Source organism: Heliangelus exortis, chromosome 8 (genome assembly GCF_036169615.1).
Source record: "Heliangelus exortis chromosome 8, bHelExo1.hap1, whole genome shotgun sequence".
In the NCBI taxonomy this organism is placed as follows: Eukaryota; Metazoa; Chordata; class Aves; order Apodiformes; family Trochilidae; genus Heliangelus; species Heliangelus exortis.
In genome coordinates, this window is record NC_092429.1 from 15,833,018 (window position 1) to 15,855,734 (window position 22,717).

At 39.4% G+C, this 22,717-nt stretch overlaps 1 protein-coding gene across 2 annotated transcripts in view; it reads left to right on the top strand.

Moving 5' to 3' along the window:
- The first annotated feature begins 12,392 nt into the window (after positions 1-12,392).
- Positions 12,393-22,717, top strand: part of PKN2 (protein kinase N2) — a 55,946-nt gene continuing 45,621 nt past the window's right edge. For both annotated transcript variants that reach the window (XM_071750617.1, XM_071750618.1), the window contains exon 1: positions 12,393-12,738. In XM_071750617.1, coding sequence (XP_071606718.1) covers positions 12,691-12,738 — 48 coding nt within the window. In that variant the 5' untranslated portion in view covers positions 12,393-12,690. The remainder of the gene's footprint in view (positions 12,739-22,717) is intronic.

Consider the following 22,717-nt stretch of genomic DNA (forward strand, 5'->3'; position numbering starts at 1 on the left):
CACAGAAATAAATACAGAAAATGTGAGAAGTCTTAGCAAAAGCCAATTAAAATACTGCCTTTCTGCCCTGTACTTGAGCAGCCCTTTTTTATTGGTTATCTTTACATCGAAGCAGAGAAATTCAGGATTTTTATATGGGGATTCATAGGTATATATGAAAGAAAACTTGGGGGTGGGGGTGGGAAGGCTATACCTGACTGAACTGGAAAAATACATTATGGTAAGAATACATTCAAAATAAATTAAAAAAAAAAAATCAATTTATTTCTTTTGGGGAACTAGCATCTATGTGATAAAAAAGGGATGTATTATCAGTAAGATTGGAGTTTACTACAATTCAAAATTAAAACCCTTAGAGGTTAGATGTGCTGGGAGATCTAGAATCACCTTCTGATGAAGTAGTTAGAAGCATAGTTATTTGCCCAATTAAGTCACACAATCCAGTATTAATCTTATGAAATAAAAAACTGATAGGGTAAGCAAATTAAAATTCTAAATGCTACAGGACAGATGGACAGCATCATTGCTTCATGTCATAGCTCTCATCAAGAAGGCACATGAGACTAAAACCTTTAGAGATTTGGAAGAAAAGCTCTTCAAGTCCAGAATAAAGCCAAAAAAAACCCCAAACTCCCTGCAACCCATGAACTGTCCTATTGCAGCTGTTCAGAGAAAAGACCCTATGGAACAGCAGACAGGTACTCTCAGCAACCTGCAAAAAGATAAAAAGCCTACCACTTCTCTACACACCCATAACATTTTAAAAAAGGCATTTACTGATGGAAACTAGGGAAGTGTTATAAGAGCTAGGATGAATAATAAAAAAAGCCTAGTCAATACCAAATACTTATTTACACTGCATGTGGATAACTACAAGGTTCTGATGGGTATGTTTTGAAAAAATAGAAAAGCACGTATTAAATATCTTTTGTCTCAATTCAAATTTTGAAAGACTTTTACCTGAGACAGCTGTTATTCAGCTCTGGCATGAGAAAAATTTCCTCAGAAAAATAAGGCATTTTGGATGACGTGAGGAATACAATGGTACATATGTTTTTCAAGACCAAAATCAGTAGAAAAGCACAATGAAGTGACTCTGGAGAAAAGCAAAATTGCATGAGTAAAAATCATCATAAGGCATACTCTAGCAACATATCTGCTTCATGGAAAAACGAAGAGAATAAAGCTTCCATACACATATTATTCATTCAAAGGAAGTTTCTACTGTTTTAAGATAAAGTAATCTCAAAACTGTTCAGTAACAAGACTGTTTAGCACACACTAAAAAAAAAAAAGTCACTGATACCTCTCAGCTTCCCCAGTCCAACAGAAGTAGGTGCAAAGGCCAACTGGCTCTGTTGCCTAAGAAGGTCTCAGCTGCTTAACAGCCACAGAAAATGAAAAGTATGATTCCAGTTCCCAGCAATATTAAAAAATTTTTCCTGCACTATTATCAGGACATGTTACCTTGTATTTCAAACACTGCAAAAGTTCAGCCAAAAGTGTAACAGCTGAGGTTCAAATGCATGCTGCAAGGAAATTTTAGTTAGCACGTAGGGAAGTTATGCAATTGTGATACTTTAATGGGTTCATTTGCCTGGGAAAGGAAGATAAAGGAACAGTGATCTGCAATTGTAAGTGACCAACCTAACTGGGGAGAGGAAGTCTGGAAAAGTGCACTACAAGGTTTACATTCCAATATTCATGTGAACAACAACAACAGTCTTGGAATGAAGTGGAACTCTTCTAGTGTTATAGAGCAGTTTCTTAATATAAAAGGAATATTCAGACATCAACTGAGAATTGAGAATTAATCTCTCAGGAAATTAAAGGTGTTTAAATTATTTATGTAGATTAACCAAACCTGAAAATTGAATGACACAAGTAAAGGGTAGGGGGTCAGCAAGCCCAGTGCATTTGTTGCATTCTCAAGAACAGCCAACTTTTTTTTTTTTTTTTTTTTAACCAAATACTGAAAAATAAGTTTTAAACTATTTTAGTTCTTTTTCATTGCTTTTCATTTAAAAGTATTTTTGTTTCTCTGCAGGATTTGAACTCCTGGCTGCACAGTTTTGTGCTCCATTCAGAAAGACAAAAGCAATAGCAAACAACCACTCTGAAAATGATTCATTGCTCATCTTGCACTCTTAGCAGGAGTTTCCTTTAAAGCCAGCTGCACAAGGCATCACAGCAGAGGGAAATATGCAAGGCTCTTCAAGAGCTCCCTTCTTTTGTATCAGAATGCATCCTTTCAAGGTGTGCAAAGCAAGAAGGAATCAAAGATGTCTGGATTAAACCTTTCCTTCAACTTTTTTCCTTTTAAATTTTCTCCCTATTTTCATATGAATAGGAAATCAAGGGTTTTCTCCTTGGTGGAATTAAGAATTCCAGTTGCTTACAAAGTATATTGACATTAACAAATCAGTTATTTCATGACCATCATCAAATGCTAGAAAATGTTTGGATAAAAAAATCTGCAATAGAAACTTATCTCATGTTAGAACATAAATTGCATCTGAGTATGCTGTACTAAGCACATGATTTTAACACTTTGGCAAAGAAAAAGAGATTCATCTTTATTGTGCTAATTATTTATGAAATATATCCTCCCCATTTTCCCTTCTAGCTCCAAGAAGAACTCAAACCAAAAGTATTAAGATGCTAGGAGCAAGATGTCAAAAGTAGTTCAGGCACTTGGACATGTAAGGATTGCTTCTTTTCAAGTAAACAATAAAAATCCTAAGAACTTGCTTGAAGTAAAATCAAGGTTTGTACCTTGTCAAGTGCAGAGGGCTTCTAATGGAAAATAAGAATTGGTCTTAAATTCTTAAAAAGAACAATAATTACAAACTGATTAATAATCACTATAGAAAAATTATGATGTTTAGCAGTTTGCCACTAGATGGAGCAATTTAATATTAAAATTTTCATTTATAAAGCAAATCTTGAAGTTTCAGATGTTTCACTAGCACACCATTCCCTCCATAATTTGTTTTCTCCTTTTGTGCTAAGGACACTTAGAAAAACTGTGTCCTTGAAGACTGTGCAACAATAAAGTTGCATTTGAATAAGCACAAACATTCCTGTATTATGGCAAAGACTGGAAACTGTGAAGTAAAATGCAGTTCTAAAACACTTCAGTTAAACTATTAATTTCATTTATCCACAAATCTACACCACATAATTTTTAGAAACACTTCGCATTAAGAAATAAAGGAATTTATCAGAGTATTATGCTCTCTATTAACCACAGACAACAGAAGTTTTTGCCAGCAAAAATTATTCCAAACTAGAAGCCATGAGCATACCCTTAACTTTAGCCTAACTATTATATATTTAGAATTCTTTTATATTGTAGCATGAAACCTGAGAATTAAGAAATTTTTGTACTGGTACATGTGAAAAAGAGACTCCTGACTTCATTAGCCTGAGTCCCAGTTTATATCAGTTGTACCTAAGATCCCTGTAGAACTACAATGCTTTCTGTCAGTACAAGACCAAAAGTTGAATCTGTGTCTACCTAACATTCAAATGTTAATTTCAAGCAAAAATTTACAGTTGTTGCTATCTAAAATACTGCCTGGTAACATACGTCTTAACCTTGGAAAGGTGAGGTGTATGCTTCAAAAAAACAAATATAACAGTCTTGTTGCTTAATGCAGCTCTGAGGCACCAAAGGAAGTAAATCCTTAATGATTACATGGGTCTTACAATCCTTCTTAAATACTGGATTTGCTGGGAAAAGAGGAAGCAATAAACACAGTAATGGCAACCCCCAACTGACCTCAGCTTCACTTTTTTCTTTTAAATTACTTCTGTTGCATGAAATATTCATATTTTTGAAGTACAATTTGATAATCTGAATGTTATGAAACATACAATATGAATATACAATATGAAGTTACAATATACTGCCTGCTGTATCTAAATTCTGCATGCCTCATAATACAGTATACAACTTCACCCTGTTCTAATGTTAAAACAATTTCTACCCACATAAGAGGTGTCAACAACAACCAGATTCACTGTTGTGTTTAGAGTCATAGTGAAAACACATGCTTTTAATGTCTAGATGTGGTATTTTCTTCTAATAACTGTTACTACTATCTATCATGACTAATAAAAAAACCAATCCTTAGGCTGCTCACGCAACCCTTAAGGTAATTATGTACTTCTGTCCTACAAAATTTGGTCATGGTTCCAAAGACACTGAGGACATATCATTGACGTGGCCCCATCATCTCTACTATTATGGCCACATTCAGCTCAGGTTAAAGGAAGCTAAGCTCCCCTACCTCAATCAAACACTCTCTAAGGACACTGCAGTTCAAGACTGGCCTACTACAGGGATCTCAGGATGTAGAGACAGAAAATAAGACAGGAGGAGGGTATACCTTTTTGAGGGTAAAAACTTCATTTTTCTGCTTTGCTTCATCACTGCACTACTTCAGTAAGGAGGGGGGATGTTGTGGAGTGTGGTGGATGTGTAAGGAACAGACAGGAGAAAGCAAGGAACAAGTCAAGTGGGAAAGAATGAGAGAACACTGAATAATGCATTCCATTAGTTAGACATTTCTAACACTTGTGTAAAAGCTGCCTTCACTAAAGCTAACGTGTCAACATTGCAGCAAGCAAAGAGGTAAATGAATGTAAAGAAAAACCAGGTTATCACATTTCAAATATCAGCCTCCTGCACTTCAGCCCTCTCCTCCATTAACTCCATCTCAGTATTTGCCTCTGGCTGACTGCTTCTTGACAGCACAGATACAGAAAACAGATCAGGGCTCAAAAAAATTTTTCCACAAATTCTTCAGTAGCTGCTAGACTAATTTTTCTTACAAAGAAGAAACAAGTTCACTAACTGCAGACTACCTGCTGGTAGGCAGTAAACTAACTCTAAAGTGTTTATTTCTATTAGAATATTTCATTACATGATTTTACTATATGGTTTAAATCTGAGGCCATACTGACTGTGCAGGATTTCAGTGAATGCACTGCAAGATATTTTGACTGTACTTAATCCCAATTGATTCAGCTTAGTCCTTTGGACATCCAACATTTGCACCATAATATAAAACAGGCTAAACCATAACATTGAGTGTTTAAAAGAAAAGGCATTACAAGAATTTAATTGTTACTACTCTTTCAGATACCTAAGCATTTCACTTTTCAGTCAGAAGAGCCACTCCACAACTAATTTTACAATTAGTTGCCAACTGAAACATCTCATCTAAGTCTTTCTACATTGTGTGTATTTTCAGGAAACATGAGAATGCCAGCAAATTTATTCACAGAAAATACCTTTGAATATCCTGAAAACGCATGAAAGCTTCCATTACAGATAGGTAAAATGGTGTCCCAAACCAAATCTATGTGATTAACTTCCCTCCTCACCTCTATTACGACCATCCCACTCAAAGCAGGGAAGGGAAAGTAGAATGAAAAAAAAAAAAAATAAAAAAGGAAAAAAATAAAAAAGGAAAAAAAAATATTATTCCTACTTCCTCATTTATGCTTAAACAACAGTATATTAAGTGGAATACACTGTAAAAAGCCATCTCTGAAGGACAGGTTTCAAAAAGCAACGGAACATGACTCAAAGCAATGTGAGGCTGTGCTAAATTACATGACAGCAAGTTTGTTTGCCATAGCATGAAAATAAAAGAATTGGGGATGAAGGAAGATAGAGACTGAAGAGGAGGAAAAGTGAAGAGGAAGCAGAAACGTATATGGCACCAGGACTAACAATATTTTAATGCCTTTCTCTTAAAATTGATTGATGCAATTGTCATTTTCTCTGAGAGTTCTTAAACTCTCTTCTCTCCTGAGGATGTCAGTCCCAGCAGAGCAAGGAGAAGGCAATTAGAGCTAGCTATAAACCTGCCTGGTAACTCTCTTGTTTAAAGTGTTCATTAGATGAAGATAGATCTGCCCTTTTAATTCTGAGATGTTGCGTACTAAGTATAAGTTAATAACTACTTAGGACTTCAATCCCTGACAGAGTTACATATGCAGGCTACTGTCTCTCAGAGGAGATAAAGACATGGAGAAAAAAACAACCACCAAGATAATCATGACCAAAAATCATTACCATCTAAGACTGAGTGTCTGATGAAGTCTGTTTCAGGATCATTTGGCATAGCTCTTTATAATGTCCACAAACATATTAGAGCTAAAGAAGGCTTCAATGGATGGGCATTACAGCACCAGGCATGATGCTGGAGCTGTATGTGTTTTTAGGCAAAGGATTCAGTTCCTATTTCTGTCAGTCTTTGCTGTAGATTTCAAAAGAGCAAATTAAATTTGGTTGAGGACAACCAAAAGTCCACTAGTCACACAAGCCAACTTCCACAACACGGATTAAGACCAGTCAGTCAATACCATGATGAAGAGAAGAATGGACACAACCTTCTGCCTTTTGCACCTCCTGCTGGGAGCTGCTAGCAAATCTGCAGTTTAATACTGGCAGCAACAGCCTTTCCAAAAGCAGGTTGAACTCCACCTCAGAAGCACACAGAGACATTCCAGCAGCAACATTTAAAGCACGGATCTCCTGCAGAGCAAAGATTTATCTCGGGATGCCCATGTTTGACTGATTCTTTGCAATACATCTTCCTTTCCTCCAAATGCAGATAGGGACTTAAGCTATGTTGAGACTCTCAAATCTTTTGGTCTGTTTTTTGTTTTAAATTTGTAGAGCCTTTGGTAGGAATTAGATTTTCCTAGAAAAACTGCACGCTCTAAATCTGCATGTGAAAATGTTTCAATTATCTTCAAAGCCCAGATTTTCCAATGTTTGTTCATCACAGCTTTAGGTCACAGCCACTTTACATTTCTTCAAAAAGTTATTCTTCTTATTAAAAGGATGACATTTGAATCACTCTTGCCTCGGTTTTGTAAAGAACTAAGGTACCTTAGATAAGCCACCATTTAAATTAATGTGCTAGCAACTGACAGAAATAAAGCATAGGACTGGGAACTATCCAAACCTTGTTTCTACTGACCTGTTAGCTACGTTTTTAGAAAATAAGGCCTTGATGTTACCAACATTGCACCAGGCCTTATTTACTTCAGTTGATTCAATGGAAGCACGAGAGTCCATCTGTGCTTCTGAGCTCATTGCAGAAACAGCATCAAGCATGTTAAGCTTGATCCTATAATCAAGTTTAATTAGAATCACTAGGACTTAGCATAGGTGTAAAGATCCATCATGTTGATCCACTTGTAGGATCATAGCCTTAATGTAAAGACATAAAGCATTTTGTTATTGGTTTAAATAATCCAAATTGATCTCCTGTAAAGAAATAAGGTCTGACCTTACAGCTGGTTCTGCACAGGTAGGACACTTTATCTCCAGAGTTCTACCCAAATTAACTGGCATAAGGCAGATTTTCCCTTGTAACAGAAGGAGGGAAAAGGAGAACAGGAGGCAATAACAGGAATGAACCTCCTTCCCCTGGAGCACTCTTTTCTCACTGAATGCAAGTCTTCCCAAGGTCCAGAATTAATAAGACAGATAGTAAGATAAGGTTTGTTGCACTCCACACCTTGTGGCATCTGCCTACTTGATTGGGTGATACTATGCCTACACCTAGCCCTGGGTATGTAAACAGAGAAGACAAATTTTAACTAGAAAGTGTGCAGCAATTGCTAGCAGGGTTATGATTACATCACAGTAATCCACTCAAAAGGTTTAAGATTAGCTATGTAATTAAAAGAGTAATATAGGAAGAGTTTAAGAATATGCAAAATTTGCAAGCACCACAAGAGCTAAGGAAACTTATATAGTCATTTAAGTTTTCTGTTTATGACATGGCATCATCTTGTGCTCTTCACTGTCAGTAGTACATCAGTAAGAGCCTCAGAGAGCTCTCATGCTCTCACTCAGAAATCTTTTCCGACATGGAATTCCCTATTAAAAATCTGAGTGAAAGACAGGTAATTAACTTCTAAGAAACAGTATGGAAAAGGTGACATTTTCAAGAAAGGAAAACACATTTTCAAGCTAAACACATTAAAATGATCCACACCTTTGATTTATATTTTTTTTATTCCCATTTTGCATTTTCTTTAATAAATGACTAGCAGGTTGCTGGTCTAAGAAAGATTATATTAATTTCTTTTTTATTTAATGTTTAACCTATTGAGAGACATTTCTTTCTAAATCTATTGCAAAGCTTATTATTGGAAGCTCTTTGAAGCAAATATTTCTCCTATTTCCACAATGATTTAAGAAGCAAAACAAGATTAAAAGCACTGTTCTTCATAAATAGACTATTTTCTTCAATATCTCCAGGCTGAAGTAAACAAAGAAGGCAAAGACATATAACATTCTACCATTTAATTTTTCATGTGCCTGATTGCTCCAGAATTGCATAAGGTTTTCAGAGGCTGCAATCTATACAGGCTATTACGGGAATACAAGAGTAACACTGCTATGTCCAGGAGTAAGGAAGAACAAAATGGTAACATTATTGAAAATGTTATGCTGGGTTTTTTTCTTCAACTAATGTTGGGATGTTTATTTCTAAGCAAAAGAACTTGAAGAAAATGCTATCCTAAAGTAGATGAACTTGTGAATTTTAGCAGAGACAGCGAGAGACAGGATTTCCTTTAACAGATCTCAATATTCCTTAAAAAATTAACTAATCCTTAACCCACCCCAGCAGAGAGGTCACTAATTCCTAGAGCTTGTTCTGTGTTTAAAAAGGTCATGGGTTGGCCTAGTATTGCTCTGCCCCCACTCACATACAAGCACAGTACAAGTAGAATGGTATCCCATTTTTCCTTTCCAATAATTTAATTTAGCCCATGCCCGAGCATGTCTCTACATTGTTGTCCATCTAGAATAAAGAGGCAAGATTAACCAGAAGCTCAAATAAAAGCTTACCTTTTCCAGGTGGACTCTCACTGTTAGAAAGTGTAATAAAATAATAATTAACACCTGTTTGATGTTCACATGTTCTCAGTACTCATTTCTACCTGCATCATCAGCTGAAGGAAAACTCTTATGATATACAGAACTAGTTAGACCTATCCTAAAAAACACCCTAGATTTTGCTTAGAATATCCTGAAAGCTTTTCTAAGGAGTTCTGCACTATGGCCAAGGGATCATAAGCCATACTTTGCACCACCTGGAACGCTGGGATTCCCAGCTATTTGCTTTTCCAGGTCTTTGGGACAAAGACTTTTAACAGCACACCCTGGAGAAAATAAATAATTAAAGGCATTAACCAGTGCTACTGACATCCCTTTCATTCCATCTGCTTTTCTAGCATTCTAATCAAGTGTAGGGAATGAGCTAACAGAATAATGGCTGAAGGACTAGAATTTGGATATTTTAAGACATGGGCTGAACTCAGGATTCCATATAATGCTAAATTCTTGGACTTGCATACTTAACTACCTTCTATTTTGGGACTCACTCAGAATGTTTTCTCTTGCTCAGTAATTCACTGTCACAGTAGTTCAACATAGAGCTCCAGTTGCCCAGCACTACCTTTTGCTTTTCAGGCCCTACAGGAAGAATGATTAAGTATCAGAGATTTAGTTAAGATAATGCTCTTTCTGCAGAACAGTTCCTCTTTTAATTCCCATATCACTATGCTTCTATCAAAGAATCTAGGACTTTGCCCTTGCAAGTTGTGTAAAAAACATTGAGAACGTGAAAAAGCTTATAGGCCCTGCCTTAACAGGAATAACAATGTTTCAGGCTACACCCAATGGGCAGGCCGGGTTAAGCATGAACTAAAGTCAACTGCCAGCCCAGACAGAATCTCAAAAGTTTCACTGACTTGGTTGACACCCACTCATGTATCTACGTATTTTCTTTGCCACACAGTCTGTGTTTCCCTCTGACCACATCTTGTAACACATACACGGCAGCACATTGAGCCCTCCCTCCCAATGCCAGCGGGCTACTAGGTGAGATGCACATCCTGACAAGTACACGAAGTCACCAAGTCACAGTAATCCAGCAATTTTTGGTTACTTCTATATGTACTTTAACATCTGTTATCAAAACAAGTTCAAATGAATTTTAAACACCATTTGGCATCATCCTATTATGCTCACAATGAGAAAACATTCTATAAATGCCTGTCTTTGATTCCCTTGTCCCACCTTTTTCCACAATGTGCCCTAAACTACACCATGCTCTACAAGTAAAGCCAATTCAAATCCATACCTTTTGACACATGACTGCTAAACTAAAACCACTCCATACAACTGACAGCAAAGCTGTGCTAGTACATATTTTACTGGATGATGTGACATTTTGGCTGTGGGAAAAATTGAACCAGAAAGACAGGTGAAGTATAACTAAGATTCCTCCATACAGCCGTTTTCACAATTGAAGCATACAAATGATTTCTAAAATTGTCCTTCATTATAACTGTCTAAGGTATAAGTCATCTACTTTGTGGCTCTTGATCCCATAAATATGTTTACTTGATGCTCAAACTCAGAAAAGTGACCTATATGACCTCCCAAGTTAGCATTCTTCAGATAGTTTAAAGTTGGCCATTAGGTTAAAAAAAAACCAACAAACAAAAAACAGAAACACCACAACAAACCCTCAAAAATCCAAACTCCATTTGAAGAATTTGCTCTCACCACATATCCATATCACCACACATCTCCTTATGGTACCTAAGTTATAATTTCCTCATTGGTTGCTGTCCTTTACCTATGCACCAGTGAGCAGCAACTAAAAACTTGTATTAAAACTCCATTAAGTCCAGATCCATGATCTTTTCATACTTTTCTGTAAAACAGGGACTGTTAGAAAACTGAAACGTAAGTTCTTCCCCTCTCTATTTTCTGCTTTTCCTTCCAGCCTGTCATTGCCTGGCCATACAGAGTTGAAGTTAAGACACTGGCTTCACGTGCACTAAAGCTATATGCATATTTGTGTATGTATAAAATTATGAACAATAGCAACACCGTTACTTATCATGAGGTCAGTGAAAAGTTCAAATTTCTATAAAGACGTGCACAGTCACTGTAGAATCATCTTAGTATTTCTTTTATGTGAAATTAACTGCGTGAACATGTTGATAAATTTATTTCATACTATGTGAGACTTTACTTCAGATTGTTTGGTGCTTGACAATGGAAATACAAGAACACTTGAAAAATTTTCAACTTTGCTAGTAATAGTAGGGGCAATTTAATGTTTACTTTTCCCGTTTCCTTCTTCCTAAAAAACAAACAAAGCCAAAACCCAAAAACTCAACCAAACATACACCCCATCCCCCTCACCCCGCAAACAAACAACCAACCAAAACACACAAAAAAACCCCCAAACAAAAACAAAACACGCCCCCAAACAGTTTAAAGCCGAGATTACTATTGGCCTATAGCCATACAGAGATGCACTAGCATAAACAGAACAAATGCTAATGCCTATATGAAGATGAATCAAAAATGGTTTCACGAGTTTGACATAAACTGCACAAATTAAATAAAAAAGTTTTAATTGCTTCAGTATTTTGCACGAGTTGAACCAGGCCAGTGTAACATGCAGCACTAAGGTGAAACGAGGCTTCATGCGTGTGCACAGAATGAGCAACAGAAAGTATGTGTTCATAAACAGGTGGAAAAAAAATAACAACGGATGCATGCAGGAAACTGAGGCTAAATACTGGTGTCACATGCTGCCAAGAGGGAAGAAAAACCACTTCCTCACAGATACTCAAATTGACTTTGAAGCTCTCAGGAGCTTATTCTTCTGCAGAGTAACTGAGCAGTGCCACTGCCACCCCCACCCTCCCCAAAGCTCCCCAAGCACCCCACGTACGTGTCTTTCGCCCTTTAACCTAGTAAGAACGGCATTTACAGCCCTCACTCACCACAACCTCCTGGGCCACTGCTCCGGGTCCCAGGGCGGCAGGTGGCTGCCCTCTCTCCGGGCGCTTGAGACAAGCGTGACCTCTCCTTCCTGAACTAGCTGCTTTTGCTAAACACAGATAGAAGGTTCTGCCCGTCCCCTAGGCCTGTCAGAGCCGAGCTCCGGCACCCCCCAACCCCAGGGATGGCCACACGCTCCCCCCCACCCCAACCCCTCCCGCTGCCACAGGGGCAAACGACAGCAGCCCCAGCGCTGGAGCTTTATAGAATGGGGAAAACGTGGCGAGGAACTCGGCAAGAGAGTGGGGTAGAGGAGACCCGGGGGGGGGGACGGAGCTGAGAAGACCCGGGGAGGACGGATCGGAGGCGGCGGTGCCCGCGGGTGGGGAAGGGGGGGCGGGTGTGGGGGCCTCCGGCCGCCCTCAGGGAGCGCGCTCTCCCACCCCTGCACGCCCCGTCACGTGCTCCGGGAGCCGCAAAGCGGGGACGCTTTTGCGACAGGGTGACAGCCAAATGGTGCGACATCCGCGGCGGCCGCAGGAGCAGCAGCCGCGGCGGCCCGAGCGCTGCCAGGGCCGAGCGCCGCGCCTGGGCGGGGGAGCGCACCGCGGCCCGGCGGCGACCAGACCGCACCGCGCCCCAGCGCCCGGAGCAACCCCCATGAGAGGAGGGGGGGGCGGCAGCGGCCCCTTCCGCGTCCCCCTGCCTGCCTGAGCACGGAGCGCTCCCCCCGCCCCCGATGCGCCCTTAGTCCCTGCCCCGGACCCGCCTCCCTCGCTCCCCTCCCCGCCGGCGGCGGCGGCAGCAGCGTCCAGGTGCGGACTTCAAACCCCAGCGCAATGGCGTCCAACGCGGCTGAGAGGGAGATCCTTTTCACCGAGCTCCAGGTAAGCGGCGGCCGCGTCCCTCCGGGCGCCGACCCGGCCCCGCTCCGCTTCCTCGCGGGGAGGACGGAGCCGCCGCCGGCCCCGCCGCGCCGCGCCCCGCCGCCCCCTGCCCGCCGCTCGGCGCGGCGCGGGGCGCCCACCCCACCCCGCCCCGCGGCCGGGCCGGGGAGGCGGCGGAAGCCCGTGCCCACCCCAGGCCTCTTCCCGCTGCTCTCCCGCGGGAGTGGAGGCGCCGCCGCTCGGTCACGGCCCCACCCCGCTGCCGGCCGCGACCCGCTTTTGTCTGCTCTCGCCTCTCTCCTTCCCCGAGCCGAGCGGCCGCGTCCCTCCGGCGGGGCCTGTCCCGGGCCGCGCCCCCCGCCCTGGCAGCGGCCCCGCCAGCTGGGGAGCGCCTTCCGCCAGCGCGGGGCTGTCCGCTCCCGCCGGCGCGGCGGAGCCGCTGCTGGGGCTGGTAGCGCTCGCCCCCCCTCTCCCCCTTCCCGCCGCCTCGGGCACGGCAGTCGGAGGGCCCCGGACGGAGAGGCTCCCGGCAGCCGCCCCACCTGCGCCGGGGTCCCGCTTTTCCCCCGTACGTTGCCCCGCGCAGGAGCCGGAGCAGCTTCCTCTATGTAGGCCTTGAACTCGGAGCCGGTGAGGAGGAGAAAATGGTCTGGCCAGCGTTATTTCTCACACGGCGAGGGCTCTTGTCACTCCAAAAAAACAACCCCAGGCAGCTCCCCAGCACTGTGAAAGGTCTTGAAAACTCAAGGGTTGGTTGTTTCCGGCTCTGAAGTTTGACCGGTTTCGATTGCCCCTCGAACTGTTACTTCTCTGCTTGTCAGCCGCAGGTTTGGATTCAATTTGGGATCTTCACTTTTGTGCTCTTATCTGTAAATGTCAGCTCAACCTGCTGGCTCCACCTTGTCCAAAAGGAAGCCTTTTTTTTTAAAATATACACCACTTAAATCTGTGCGAGTAGTTATGGTTAACCAGGCAAAGAACGTGTCCCTGAGTTTATTAGTTAGACGCTTAGCCCAACTTAGAAGTCCATAAATGGAAAACATTGAATTTAATGTTCAAATTGAAATTATAACTGGATGCTTTAAAAAGAAGACATTTCCTAAATGATTTTAAATTTTCCTGTTATCTTGAATATTAGTGATGTGCTTGCTTGAGCAGTAAAAAAAAGGCACAACAGAGATGTAACAGTATACTTACTATTGTAGCACATGAGATGGCTGAAGGCTAAGGATCCATCTAAAATGTTGAACTTTAATCACTGGCTCGTAAGTGTCTAGGAAGAATCACTATGTTAATACAAACTTGATACAATGATATATAAGCTGGTAAACCTGTTTGAAGTGGTGAGCTGTGTGAATAAGTAACTATGGTAGTGTTACAGGTAAGCTAAGTGAAAGCAGAATTTTTTTAGCAGTACTGACAGTGCGGGTTGGATTAAACAGAAATGAGGGGTTTTTTTTGTTTGGGAGTCTTTTTATTGTTTGGGTTGAGAGGGTTGGTTTGCTGATTTTTTTTTCCCTTGGAAGATAAGGCAGTGACATTAATTTAAAAAAACACAACAAAACAGGATAAATTAGATCCTTTGGTTGCTCTGTCTCTTCCATCGTGTGTGCTAACTTCTGTGTCAATAAATACAGTTCTTTGGGCAAGACAGAAAGGCTACAGAGTTAACATGGAAATTCCAATAAGGTTAAAGCTTTATAAACTGTTAACTTTGGGGCATTTTTAAAAGGAGCTTCCATATCAGGAGGAACCACTTGAAAGGTGGTGTTTTGTTTGCAGTGAAATGTATTAGCAGTGGAATGCAAACGCATCAGTATCATTTTTCTTGGAAAATCTTCAATTATTCTTTGTATACCTGTGTGTAAAAGCCACTTCCGTGCTGTGTTCCCAAAGTAAAGGGAGCTACAGTGAAGTGCAAGGTACGCCATTTCACTCGTGTTTCTTCAGGAGGAAACTTCCTCAATATGAAGAACTCTAACTTAAAGAAACAAACAAAAAAGTGCTTACATGTAAAATAGACTTTTACTTGCATATTGCAATCTTGTGCAAGGATGAGGAAGTTGTAGAATGCATGGCTACAGTTAAGGTTAAAATCGTCACATAGCTGGGGTGATCTAGATCATGAACAACGTGGTTTGGATGTTTTGCTAATACTCAGGAAAACCGACTTGAAAACAAGCTGGGCTCAGTGTTAATCCCAGCCTTGATTCTGACATGAAATCTGAAGTGAATATTGGTCAGTGATCAGTATAACACATTGCTTATTGATACTGTATGTTCTGCATGCCCTTGGTTATGATAGCCCTGCAGACTCCAGCTTGCTGTATGTAGCTAACTGTTAAGTTTGAAATAAGTTAATAAAAGTGGATCAGTAGGCACAAATCAATTGTACTCTCCTGATACAAAGACTGGCAAACTTTCACAACTACTGACTAACAGGATGTGAAGTGGGTTCTGAGAAAACATGAAAAACAAAAGGGCAAAATAACTGACTCCTAGTAAGAAAGTGATAGAGATGTGGTATAAGTACTTGTTTCAAAGTGTACTGCTTTTAGTTAAACAGGCCTTAAATAGGCCTTAGATGGTACCTCTCCTACAGAGATAGCTTTATATTTTAAAAGGTGGCTCCTTATCTGATAGATTGGTTTCTTAAAAATCTCTGCTAGTGAATATCCACTGGACATTTTTGTCCTGTTTTTTCTATAAAATACTTTCTCCATTTTTCTATGTCTTACTTGAAACAATTCACAGATGGTTAATAGGATGTGGAAAGTATCTCTTTCTTCTAAGCAACTTTTCATGTCAGTTTGTTCCAGGTGAAAAATGCAACACTTGTTCCTCAGTAGTTAGTTCCTCAGCAGTAGTTAGTAGTTATAAAATAACCTTGACAATAAATAGATGCTCTTTTTAGTTTCTTCTGTTTTAGTAGCTTCACCAATAAAATTACCTGATTACCAAAGATTGAAAGATTACATGAAGCCAGCTTACCTTTTTACCTCCTTTTATCTCAAATATGGGTTCTTTCATAGGAGGGCGAAGGAGCTTGTGTAAGAACCAGTAATGCTGATGTTGCCTTTCCTTCCAAAATTCTGCTTTCCCTCTAGAACTTTGCCCAGCAGGTAAACTAGCCTTTACAGTGCTTGTTTTCAGGTTAATTGCTAGGCCTTTAACTCTTTGCTTATTGGCAGAAATGGCAACTCTGTTTCCTCATGAAATTAAACTTTAATTTATGATGCTCTAGACTGTTAAATAATGCATCCATGAAATAAAATCTTTTAATTTTGTTTTAGAATCAGTATTTATAAAAAAATACTTGTGAGACACTGTGTATTTAGAAAGATGTGTGCTTTCTTGGCAGTGATGATAGATGTCAGCACAATAAATTGCTGTGGCTGGGGTAACAGGAATTATTACTTAGAGTATTTAAACGAATCACTTGTGTAAACAAAGTGATGGTACTTTTCTACTTATAGGTGTTCTATACCACTTCTTTTCTTGAGAGTGGTGTAAATGTATTAAATTTTAGACTTTCCTCTTTAGTGTTACAGGATTAATTTTATCATAGATCCTTACAACAATTTTTGGTTGACACAAAATTGTGCTTCCATAACAATACCTGTTTAATTCCAGAGGGGAAAAAAGGTCTATTACTTGGTTTCATTTGCTTAAATGAAATGGTTTGGTCAAGATGGAAAACTTGGGTTATTCCTTAAAGTAAATAATTATGTAATGGACCCTCATTTTCTTCACATTGAAGTGTTAAAGGCTCTGCTTGGAATGAGTTTTTCAAACTTTGCCATAACACATTATCACTGAAATTATAACATGTTGGCAAAAATGTTTTTATTTCTGTATTGGTCAGAATAAAGAGATTTTCTAATAAATATTTTGTTTTAATGGAAGCCCTACTCATCTCATTTCTTAAGGTGCTGTACTGGGGATCTTGTAGCATAAATTTCATGACAGAATCAAGTCTAAAAGCCATTGATTCTAGTTTTTGTTTTATTCTTCTATATCTGAGATAAGAATATTCACAAAATGAATGTGATTGAAAAATGCTCAGTATGTTGTTAGTCTGTGTGATTATAAATTGGACAGAGGGGTCTTAGATTATACAATTGTTCTGTATATAAATGTACCTTGTACCTCACTGTGTTGGACTAACCTGCTAGATGGGATGCTGAAGACCTGTATTTTATTCCTGGCTGCTCTGTTGCCAGCCAGGTGACATTAAGGAGATCACTTCTCTTGCTCATGTCTCAGTTTTCCCATCTTTGGAACAGAGGTAATGAAGCTTGCTTTTTTTTGGAGATAAAAAGTACTGGGTATTTATTATTAGCTGTGGTCAAGTGCCTAAGGACACCTTAAAAAGGTACATGTAACCTAATTAATCTGTTTTGAACAGACATTGTAATTAGGCTGAACACTCATCAGCAAGACTGCCTTCTAATACTGTTCATTTAGAATAAATTGACCTCAAATAATTTTGAATTACTCTTGTTTCCTCAGAACAAGAAAATGTCACATTCAGGTGAAAAGATCTTGAACTAGTCTACTGCAATTCAGACATGAAAATGTACATACAGCTGCTTGGGTCTTCTCAGGTCCCTACGAATGCTTCTAGAAGTGGTGGACTTAGGGAAGCACTTAATATTTTTTTTCCATCTGTGGATATATATTACTCTTTAAATAGTACTCTGTTCAAAACTTCTATTAGTAAAATATACATCCTGTTCTCAGTGGAACATAAACAGTCCTTAAAATACCTTTAGGTAGGTGCATGGGTGGGAGGTTTGGTTTTGGTTTGGTTGGTATTGGTTTTTTTTTTTTCATCTGCTAAGTTCTGTCAGTCTGCCTATTAGGGTAGGAACTTGTATATGATATAGACTTGTATACATTTGACTTAATTTTCTTATCAGAGCGGATGTCTTTATAAGACCCAGATCTGTTATTTTAACTCAAGGTAAATTATGAGTGATGGCTAGTAAAAAAATGTGTTTAGTTACAGTATGTGTAATAGCCCTGCTGGAACAGTTTTATACATTGTGAATAATGATTCATTACGATGTAACCTAACATCTGTAGTAGAATAACTAAATAAACAAGTTCTTTATATTGGGAAACCCTGGTTTAAGGTCTTAATGATGGGATTAAGCAGCTCTTCATCAGTGTCTCAGTGCTTTGCGGAATTGGAGACATTACATGGCCTCTACTTAGATTCAGTCACAAAGCCTTATGGTGTGTTATATGCAGCAAAGGGATCTCAGTCTGCTTTTTGTTTTTGCTTTTTCTAGAAACACTTTTACAAATGGTACAAACAGTTTCATGGCAGGCTTTTTGTTTGCTTCTTTTCTTTTCTCTACCTGTTCTCTGCGCGATCCCGTAAGCAAATGCATTCAGGAATGGTCTGAGCTCAAGTGTGTCTCGTGGGATACTGCTCTGTAGCATGGGCATTTGTATGGTACTTTGAAGTTTTAATTATTAATGCTTGGTCTGCAGTTCCTTGCACAAGCCAAATAACTACTTCGTTAGTGTTGGGACGGGTGGGGAGGGAGGGGGCAGCATGTTTATATTGTTGTTTTTTTTTTTAAAATAAATAAGATTGGTATTGTAGGGTAGGATCTATTATTTCTATTACTTTAAGGTATGATTCAGAAGTGCTACGTTGAAACAGAAACTAGTAGTACCATTAGTTAACAAAATGCTTTGGGCCCCATCCTTACAGTAACATTATATCTGATTAGTTTGTTTATTTAAACTGCAGCAGTATAATCATGTCACACTGACACAAGTCCTAGCCATTTTTCTTCCTGCCATTTTACAGTTACTGATTACTGACTACGTTTGACAGCTCACCAGTGAACTGAATTACTTCTGAATGGCAGTCTGGGCATGCATCCTGTGGAGCAAAGTTCTGTTCTGTGGGTATCTCATGGTGGGTTGCAGGGTGCTTTCCTGAACTTTCAGGAATTATGTTGTGTGTCAAACTAGCACAGTTTTGTGGTATCCATCAGCTTCGCAAGTGCAATTTTTGACAGCTGGTAAGGAGGATGTGGCTGAGTTCTGCCATGAGCAGACACAAGGTGAACAGGATAGTGTGCAGTTGCAGGCTTATGTTCAGCTAAATGGGGCAGCTCTGCTGGGAATTCTGCTGTTGCTGTACTGTGGGTAATAGAAGAGGCTGATATCAAGCTATTCAGGCTAATGCATTGAAATGCATGAATAGGATGAGTTGAGAGCTCACATTATTGGTTCTGTAGCTCAGTTATGGGAGCACCAACTGTGGATAGTGCTGATCTGATTGTTTTTTAAGTGTAGGCTATGCCTTCTGTTTTTCTTGGTATTAGATGTAGATGCAGGTTCCTGTCCTTTGTATCAATATGACCACTTTAGCTGTGGTTCCTGTTTGATACAGAGGTGTACAGAGCACTTCTGCTCTTGCACCATGATGGCAAAACTGCTCTCATCAGTGTAGTTTGTTGCTTCTGGGCAACCAAGGGAAGAAGAAACCCAGAAGTATTATCATAACTATAGTTTTGCCTTTTTTGTTTGTTTGTTTTGCCTTTTTTTTTTTTTTTTCCTTTGTAGTTTTTGCATCTGAGGGCCTTTTTTTATTTTATTATAGATATTTAGATAGCTATCAGGGACCAAATAAGAAATGGTTGACTTGGAAAGTCTGGGCTAGGCTACGAAAGCTATATGGCAGGACCCAGAGGGGCTTTATCCTGGCCCATTATGCAAATTGGGACAACTGGGCTAAGTTGGTAAAAATATCAATGTGGATGTGACTAAATTAGTTAGCTCTTCCTGCCTGCAGTTCCTATGAATATGTTTAAGCCTTATTTTCTTCACTAGAGATTTACTGGTTCTGAAAAAAACAGAGAATTTCTGACTTTTTTCTTTAAATAACCATGGATCAAAGAGCTTGAATCAAAAGCTAATAGTACTGTTTTGTCTCTTATGTGTGGTAGTCTGGTGCTGTAGCAAACTCTTTTTTGCTCTTTCTGTTGAGAATAACCATGGTGACAGCTTTCCACTAACTTTCCACAGTTGTTATTTGAGTGTCACAGAATATAGTAGATGGCAGATCGACAGCCAAGAGAGGGCATAATAGATGGCATCAAAGTTCTGAGAGAAATCACAGGGTTGATGTGGGGCTCTGTCTCCCGGTGTGATAGATCACTTGCAAGCAGGTTAGGTCAAAAAGGAGAACTTCTTATGTGGATTACTACAATAGTAGTTTTCTGAATTAGTGCTGGGCCTTAAACAGAAAATACTGTTCAGCTCTTGGAAAGTAAGGGCAGATACACCTTTTCATTATCTGGTAAACCTTTGCTTAGAAGTCCCAAACACAAACTGCCTAATTAAGCAGGAAATAATGTTATAGTTTAGTATGTCACTGGCAATACAATTTGCTTATGAATTTGGGAACTATAACATGTGGTTTTGAAAACTGTCAAAAGTTGTATTCAGTTTGTGGTTTTTTGTTGCTACTCAGTAAGACACAAGGCAGGTTTGTGACATAAATTTAGGATGAAAATGGTTGGTTCATGGACCACATCATCATCAAAATTTGCCCATACAGGCTCGGGGCTATTAAAAAAAGAAAAGTGAGACTTTGTCAGCTGGTACTGCTGCTGAAAATGAGTGTGTACCATGTTATCATGCTTTACATTTGCATGGAAAGCTACAGGGTGAACAGGTTTTATTGTTAGTTTTGTTTTGGTGGTTTTTTTCCTTCCAGATTACTTTTCAGCGAGATCACATTTACAGTCCAGTTCACTGTGTGGCCATATAAAGGTTTGTACCAGCATATATCAGCAAATGGTCTGGGGCAGGACAAGCTGTTAGGGGAGGTTAGGACTGCTAGTTCTTCAGGATGCGTTTTTGTTTTTGTTTTTTTTCCCTGCAATGCTGGTTTATGCAGTAAAAGGATTAAAATCATGTTACAGGCTGAAGTTTACTTTCATGTGTGTGGTTTTGAGGTAGGGACTATGAAAGATGTGGAGTTCTGCTGTAGATTAATATACAGGTGAAGAACAGTCCATGCACTGTCCATGGCAGTTCTTTTATAGCTTTGCATTCTTCAAGCAACAGGTCTCACAGTGTACTGCATGTGACAGTAAAAAAACTGTCTGAAAAAGCATTGAATATAAATAAAATGGTGTTGGACATCGTGCATGGATAGAAGATGTGGTTTCATTTAGCTCTATAGTGAAGGTTAAGAACAGTGTTACCATTTTAAAACAGTACACTAGGCAAATGTGGGGATATGACTGCAATTTTATTTGCTAGTTTTCAGAAGCCTCTGTTAAACCTTTTACACATTCAATGCAAGGAGTAGATCTTGAGTCTTTTTTGCTATTTCTCTAACTTAAATGAAGGAAAGGCATAGTTACTACTGAAATAGATGGGATTAAATTTTGGAGTGAAGACAACTTGCTGTACAAATAATAATATAAAATTGCTGTTTATAAAGACAATTAAGAGGGTGAAGTATTACAGTTTGGTATCAATATATTTATCAGTTATTAAAAAGTTCTACAACTGTGAGCCCTTTGAATATTCAGTTGGAAAAAAGCCCAAGCATTGAAGAGTTGAATGATTGCAATACCTCTTAATGGCCACATAACCATCAATTAAAACACCACTTAAGAGGACACTGAACTACTTTGTGCAGATTTGGGGGAAGGCCTGAAAATATGGTGCAGAAATAACAAATATGAGGTAATGAAGTGATCACTTTGAAAGTTCTCGTGGTGTTGGATTATTTTTCAAAATTAACAGTTCTTTCTCCTCCTTGCACATTTTGACAAACTCTGGATATGTTATCCTCAAAAGTCACTGCAGTCAGCTATGCCATTAGAATCTTTTTTTTTTTTTTTTTTTTTTTTTGTGCTGTTGGAGTGAAGGATTATCTTTAGAATAAAAAAGCAGAGTGTTTTTGTTGTTTCCATATGTTCCAAAGCTCTCTGCTAACAGCTGGTTTACTTGTATAATGTGGGCAAGAAACTTTATGCCAGTCCTTAGATAAATGGAGAAAGCTCTCTTGTGCTGTTCAGCCTACTTTTCTTATTTTACTTCCACAGTAAGAGGAACATAACCCCGTTCGTGACACCCTTGAGGACTTACAGTGTTTATGTCACTTAGGTTATTAGATACAAGTTTGAAATTGCTCTTTCATCATCGTGTATTATCTATCACTTGGATTTTGTGGAACATAAGTCCAAAAGCCTCCAATGGTATTGTTGGGAATTTAAGAGGAATGCAAATTCACTGTGCAGCCTGTTGCCTTTTACAAGCATAGTATGTAAAAACACCCACTGCTTTTGTATTTCCTGTGTGTCTTACAGGAAGACTTTGCAAAACAATTAAGTGGAATGTGTTTTAAGAGGATATTCCCTTTATAGACAGATCTGCATATGACATGACAAGATTATCTCTTCCCTAATTCTCACATTGTGCAAGCTAAAATTATTAGACAAATGCTGCCAAAGAAGTGTCAGCTTAAAATTAAAGGACAAAAGTATGTTGTTATCCTCTGGAGATGTAAGGATTCATGCTGGTGACAACCTGTCCGGAGCACGTGAGGAACTACGTGGGCGTAATGGGGTGGGGAGCCCATACACAGTAAATTAGATTCTAGCAAAAGGTTATAGAAGTCAGAGCCTGACTGCAGGCCGGGTTTCAAAGACTTAAATTGAAATGTACCAAAATAAGCATACTACAGATCCACGGAACATTTAAAAGTCAGCTAGGCTTTTTTGTAGAACATGTTCTAAACTTAGAGGCAGCAGTAGAAAAGTAAAAGTACTGTAAATCGTAGATGCCTGACTACTAGTGTAGCATTCTTGAACTGCTGCCCATTTAGGACTCGGCAATCTCCTTTAATGGAAGCATGTTTTCTTCAATATTTCAGTTTGTTTATTGCTTATTTATAAGCTCACATGAAGCCAGTATTTTAGGCTGAGAATAC